The 6920-nt window shown below is 34.6% G+C and overlaps 2 protein-coding genes across 2 annotated transcripts in view; both read right to left on the bottom strand.

Annotated features, from left to right (window-relative positions):
* The window catches only part of LOC118734057, a 54129-nt gene that overhangs the window by 20174 nt on the left and 27035 nt on the right, over positions 1-6920 (bottom strand). The gene's annotated exons all lie outside the window — the stretch shown is intronic.
* LOC118734055 lies at positions 3786-4800 on the bottom strand. Its single transcript, XM_036463749.1, has 2 exons — positions 4096-4800; positions 3786-4032 (listed from the first exon to the last, which is right to left on the bottom strand). The coding sequence occupies exons 1-2, from the start codon at positions 4724-4726 to the stop codon at positions 3872-3874; spliced, it is 792 nt and encodes a 263-aa protein (XP_036319642.1). The 5' UTR covers positions 4727-4800; the 3' UTR covers positions 3786-3871.

The raw sequence follows: 6920 nt of genomic DNA, 5'->3' as shown, positions 1-6920 counted from the left end.
TAAGGTAGCATTAATATCACTGATAACAGTTAAAGCTTAGGTGGATTTTTATATCAGAATCTCATCTTTGTGAAAAGTGTGCAGATAGAAGGTATTATTGAATATAAGCCCTCGATGTTTAAAATATATATAAATTTTATTTCAACGTATACAAAAAATAAATCTTCCTGCGCTACAGCACGGCGGGAGACGGAGATGGGGGGCCGTGGGGCCGTGGCGGAGCGTGACGTGGTGTGGCGCGCTGACGCGGGCCGCCGCGAAGCTAAGCAAATTTAATGTTTGAAAGAGAAATAATGTCAACGGATTTTATTTCGTTTTTAAAAAGGTAATAATGTCAATTGACTTTATTTCGCACCCTGGTGCGACAATTGACTTTTTTCCGTTGATCTTATTACCTGTCACCGGTGGGAAAAACTCATGTTGCCTTCAATCTCACAAGGTTTATCTAATTTTTTGCTCTCACTGAGCAGACGACACTGCAGATAACTTGGTGGACTGCTGATTGGTCACTACGCGGAACAATCAGCTGACTGTTATAGGCGTAAATGGCAAGTCCATTTGCCCATCTTGCCTTGAAGAAGATGAGACGGTGGAACACTTCTTGTGCTTCTCGCTTGCTTGTTTATTTGCCATCGACTTTTTTAAACTCGTTATTACCTCTATTGTCAGTTTCTGAATTAAAAGTTTGGCGTAAAAAGCTTAGCCGTGTTGATATTTTAAGTTTTGTGTTTTAAAAATGTGACAAATATTTTTCGCCTCACTTTAAAACTCGGAGGATAAAAATAAGAATGATGGCATTAACAAAAATAAACTATTTAACATATACTCCACGTGCAAACCCTGCAAACCATTTTTTCAGAATATTCTGCAATGTAAAGAAATTTTAAAGAATTCGTTAAGATTTAATTCGATTTTTTGCCGAATTTTCTAAAATGAAATAAATTACGCACACTTCCATTCTTTTACGAAATTTAGGAAGAAAATCTGTGAAGCAACGAAAATAATGGTGCTATGTGAAGAATATCTTTCAGAATTTTTCCAGTCTTTTCTTTATTTTTCGTACAGAAATTTTACGCGTTCGTGTCAACCACTTCATATAACTTTCTTTGAAAATTCGTAAAAAAAATCGTTACAGAAATGAGATACTCCTAACGATTTCCTTAAGATTTCGGGAACTTTGGTTTGCAGGGAAGTCATGAGAGAGGCGAACATTTGATGAGTTTATGGTGAAGATAATGTAAATAACGCTAGCGATCGCAGTGCTCGTAAAAAATATAACTCTTCCGAGCGAGGGAGTATTTTGATGTATTTACGAGCTCTATTTTTTTAAATCTACAAGTGTGTAATCACATTATTTTTAAAAAAAGAACACAAGAAATTTGTTTACTTTTATTTTGGCCACTCTGAGTTTAGTTTTTGAATTCGCCCACGATGCAAATTTACCATATATGTAATACTCCTATATTGGCGGTAAGAGCTAGTACCGTCCGAAAACACTACAGTACAGATATATCAATAAACACGTACGAAAGAAAAGGAACGCATACGTTTATAAATAAACATGTACACAACACATATACAAAAACGGCGCTCAAGTAAACAATACATTGACAAAAACGGTACCAGACTGTCTCGCTTTGATTTCGGAATGCTTACACATTGAGAAGTTAGCTTTACTGCCAATATAGAAGTATTACATATATGAAATTTACATTGTTAGATCTAGTTTTCACATTTAATTTTTTTACGGGCTTTGGGAATATTTAGAAATGTATCAGCAGGGGGTCGACCGAGACCAGTAAATTTTTGAAAGGGGGCTACGAGAAAAAAAGTTTGGGAACCTCAGATGCAGATCGTCGATGTGGGGTTGCCCATGCCTAGCCCGTTTGTTTGCATATAAATGTTGTTGTTAAATTTGAAGTAATTTTGAGGCAACTTCGCACTATGGATCGAGCTAGTACAAAGGCTGATCATAAATTTATTTTTTAATTGTAAATAACATAAAGACATATTTTGACACAGCTCTATATCCTTTATCTATGGGCCAAAAACTGACAGATAGCCGATTTAGCAGCGCAGTAACACGACTAAAGACCTATCCTGATCAAAATTAATCGGAAACCCGCTTTTTAATCCCATTTGACAATGTGTTTCCACTTATTTGACGACAAATGCCACTGAATTTGACATAGTGAAAAACAGCCCTAAGTGTTTGGTATCATTCTTTAGGGAATAAAGCGTGCTTTAATGATTTTTTGTGTATTTTTAGTGAAATCAAGTGAGAATTGCTTAAGAAGTTGACATATTCAAATTGTTGAAAATTTTACTCGCAACGCAGTAATTTTCCGATCTGCAGTTTAGGAATTTTTTCCTAGCAAGGACCTATTAAAAAATATGGACTTGAGTTACATGTTATATTCAGATTTAAAATTAGCTATAAATATTTTATTTTTAAATAACAGGTTGCAGCAATAACTTCTGTAATAAAACACAAATTTTGTTTCGTTTTTTTAATTTCGATGAAGGATTCGAAGGTTTTCTCTGCTTGCACATTAGGTCAAATGATTACTTTTTCTGTGCAAAATTAATAGCAGCTAAAATAACGCATTATTTTAATGTAAAAGGAACAAAACCATTAAAAAAAGTGTAGAGTCGGTAAATAAAATGGAAAAACATGACGTATGGTCATATGTACATAAATGGATTCATCTAGGGAGTAAAAAAAAAAACATTATCGAGCGTCATTTTCGGGGTTTCCATTTAAGCGATTTGAAAATTTTGATCAGGAAAAGTATTTTTAAAGCATTTTCAAATTATCGTAATTTCTGGTTTATTCGTAATTCATAAACAAACTAGCAATACCCGGCGCGCGTTGCTACGCCAAAGAAAGACACATGTATATAGAGTTTTAAAACTGAAGACCTTTTTATTTACGTTAAGGCTAACAGATAAACAATATTAGCCCTCATCTTTTGGTAAACGAGCTGCAAAAGAACGCTCCAACTCGACTAACATTGCTATGGCCGCACTGGAATAGCCTGTAATTTAAAGAGAAGGAGAAACGAAAACGGATTGGAATTATTGTGATTTTTGTCACAAAATATTTGTTACTCGGGCTTTGTTGTTTTTAATAAAAATGAATCGACTTCACCACTAAATGTTGGCTGGCGACCAACTTTGTTGAAAGCGATTAGTTGAAAGGCCATTCAACCAAAAGTTGAATGCAAAGTTGAACAATGCAAACACCTTTTTATGGCGAATATTTTGATATTTTTTCATATTTTGATATTTTTAGCCATTCAACTTTTTTTCGTGCAACCCTGCGCTGAGTTGAACGCAAATGTTGAACGCAAAGTTGAACAATGCAAACACACTTTTATCTCCATGTATGGAGCGAAACATTGGGAAGAACCTGTGCGACTGTTGTTGTCCTTTGCTGACTTGTATGCCTGCAGCAAGGTGCGCACTAGACTGGGTCGGTCCCCATACAAAAAAAAAAAAGTTGCTAATGTCCGCCCCTAAATTTAAAGATTATGTTGAGAGGGTTCTGGAAAAATTTTTTTTTTTTTTTTTAACCCTCCGAAATACAGCCGAAATGGTTTTTTCGTTGTAACCTGGTTATTTGACGGCCGATTTTTAAAATTGATATGTCATTATTTTTGTCTTGAGAAGCTTCACTTTTCGTTCTTATGTCTTTTTAAGCTTTGAAGTCGCGTTCGCATGATAAGGGCAGAAACAAAATTTTACCCCCCCTAAAGCATATTTTTTTCCTTACCAAACGAAAGTACTTAAAAATTCAAGAAAATGTTGCCTTCAAACTATATTACTAAAATAATCAACAAAAAAGTTATTTCACTTACAATATTTATTGCTACTTAAGCAAATTTTGGCGCGAATCAAGGCTTTTATATTGGTCTCGGCTTTCTAATTTTGCAAAAATGTGGCCCAGGCGCTTTTCATCAGTGACAGCACTTGCAGACTCACTAACAACACGCACAAACCGTTCGGTATTCTGGGAATGACAGAGGAACTCTAAAAAAAAATTATTTAAAAGTACTATAAGACCCGTGAAGTTTTTAGTTTGAAGATATTTACCTGGGATATTTATCACTTCATTTTCCGAAAATTGAAACATTGTAAGTTCACTATCTGGGTAGAACTGCACACAAGGGGGTTCCGTAATCTTAAACTGACTCCAATCGATCATGCTGACATACGACTTACTTTCAAAGTTTATTACGCCACGCTTTGGGACCTTGAACACGCGAAGCCCTGCTGGTGGATATTGACGTGCTGTTTTGATTTTTTCGTACCCATCATTACGTATCTCTGGATCAGCGTCGGTTATCATGGCTAATAATATATTTTCTGGGTGAAAATAATATGCATTATTTTCTATAGCTGAACGTATAATGGCTTGAACAGCATTTGATAGTTCGCGTATCCAGCAAATATACTTAAAAACGTGTCTACTTCCATGAATTGCTTGTGGCTGGCTCTTTACAAGAAACCAGAATGGTGCATAAACTTTCACAACAAACTCTACCATGTTTCGCAACTCCGCTGACGGGCTTTCTTTGGAAACATATACCCGAAGTAACCTGGAAGCTGTTGTAAGCCACCGAGCTGTACTGACGGGACCGGGGCTCTTACTAGCGAGATATTCATCGCATTCACCTAACCATGGGTAAACGACTTCATAGCTTAAAAGGAAATGTGATGACATGTTAATTTTAAAAATCGGCCGTCAAATACCCAACTTTCAACGAAAAAACCTTTTCGGCTGTATTTCGAAGGGTTAAAAAAAAAAATAAAATAAAAATTTCGAAATCCTCTCAACATAATCCTTAAATTTAGGTTACTCTGTTGCATAAAAAAAATCAATTTTTGTTGTACTGTGTTATTATACTTACATCTGAAACTCATGTTGACCTGTGATATTAAAAGTGCTATAACTCCTTTGTTTATTATTTTAGTAATATAGTTTGAAGGCAACATTTTCTTGAATTTTTAAGTACTTTCGTTTGGTAAGGAAAAAAATATACTTTAGGGGGGGTAAAATTTTGTTTCTGCCCTTATCATGCGAACGCGACTTCAAAGCTTAAAAAGACATAAGAACGAAAAGTGAAGCTTCTCAAGACAAAAATAATGACATATCAATTTTAAAAATCGGCCGTCAAATAACCAAGTTACAACGAAAAAACCATTTCGGCTGTATTTCGGAGGGTTAAAAAAAAAAAAAAATTTTTCCAGAACCCTCTCAACATAATCTTTAAATTTAGGGGCGGACATTAGCAACTTTTTTTTTCGACCCAGTCTAGTGCGCACCCTCCACTCCAAACACAGCGGTATTCTTTCTGAATCCTGATAATTTGGTAATTTTCTTTTATTTTTGATTAAATTAAAATTATCATTAAACTGTTTACGCACCGTACCTCCGAAGGACAACATGTCCTCCAACACATTTGCATACGCCAGTCGCTTATTTTTCGGGTGCTCAAACTCGGCTTTGCGAGCTAAGTAGCACCCCAGAAAACCTTCCGTCTCCTCCCGCGTCTACCTTCTCCTCTTAATCCTTTCAATTCTGGAAAAAATTTGTTTTTATTTGATAAGTTTTAAAATAAAATTTATTTTTACTTACTCTTGCTCCATTTGCCTTTTGGTTTATTTTACTTTAAAAAAATATCTTCCATGAATGAAAAAATATTTCGAATTCGCCTTTTTGTTTATTTTACTTCTTTTAAAAAAAAAATATATTTTGACTTTTAAATGGAAAGTTTCCAAGTTCTTTCCATAATCAATCACAATAGTGTCATAACTGAACTTGGCAGCACCTCACACCAAGTCGTATATCGTTATACGAGTTGGAATCAACTTGGCCAATATATGCGAGTTGTGTTGTTGCTTTACATGTAATAAATATTTAAACGAGCATTCTTTTGTAACTTGTATAGGAAAAGATTACGCCCATGATACAATAATTTTTAGAAGGTAGTTTCACTTCAAAATTTTTGACATAAACCGTGTCTGTGACAAACACGCAATGTGGCCACTGCTACGATATAGAACTTGGGGATTATCGCTTGTTATTTTAGATATTTTTTAACAGAACATGTAAAGATTTATATGTTTCATAACTGATCACTTAATTTTTAATATAAATATACGTATTTTATACATACATTTTTGCCACTGCTAATCACATGAATAAAAATCATAAAAATGAAAATATAACAGCAATATTTCTTGTTTATGATGGATTAGATCCATCGCACACCACGGACTTTATCGGCCGCCAATTTTAACAAAATATTCGAAAATTTCTCTACTTATATGTTTGGCTTTTCTTTGTTTTATTTTTCCAACGTCAAAAGCTGGATTTTTTTTTTTTGAAAAAGTTGGTACAACAAAAAATACGAAACACGTTTTCTGTCAGATAGCTAACATGGCGGATAAGAAGAAGTGAAACTACCTTCTAAAAATTATTGTATCTTGATTACGCCTATTTTAAGTTTTTCATTTGGTGTGTAAATATATAAATTTTGTGGTGACCCAACTCGTGAACAGGCGACGTATAATTGGCCACATGAAAAGCACATTCAAATCCAAACCCGCTATAGTTAATGATTGCCCTTGTGCTTTATTTATAGTTATTGCAAATGCAAGACGCACATCTTCCCATTTGAATATACCGCTGATGATTGTTGCCTCGATCAAATTCGGTGTTAGTTTTTTTTTTTATCACTGGTTCCGTTGCACAGTAAAAATGTAAAATATCGAGGGCTTGAATTCATTAATACCCTCTATCAGCAATTAGCACAAAAACTAATTTGTGATTTTAGAAACTATCTGGGACTTATTACCTGTCGTTATTAAGGTAGCATTAATATCACTGATAACAGTTAAAGCTTAGGTGGATT

Source organism: Rhagoletis pomonella, unplaced genomic scaffold (assembly GCF_013731165.1).
Source record: "Rhagoletis pomonella isolate Grant_MI unplaced genomic scaffold, Rhpom_1.0 Rhpom_scaffold_00002, whole genome shotgun sequence".
NCBI classification, from domain to species: domain Eukaryota; kingdom Metazoa; phylum Arthropoda; class Insecta; order Diptera; family Tephritidae; genus Rhagoletis; species Rhagoletis pomonella.
This window is presented reverse-complemented; position numbering and strand designations above follow the sequence as displayed.

What these genes read in the sequence shown, in the direction of transcription:
- LOC118734055 (XM_036463749.1), bottom strand. Translation starts at nt 4,726, where the DNA reads ATGTCATCACATTTCCTTTTAAGCTATGAAGTCGTTTACCCATGGTTA. An exon ending in TGAAGTGATAAATATCCCAG is followed by an intron (nt 4,033 to 4,095) that starts GTAAATATCTTC and finishes ATTTTTTTTTAG; the next exon opens with AGTTCCTCTGTCATTCCCAG.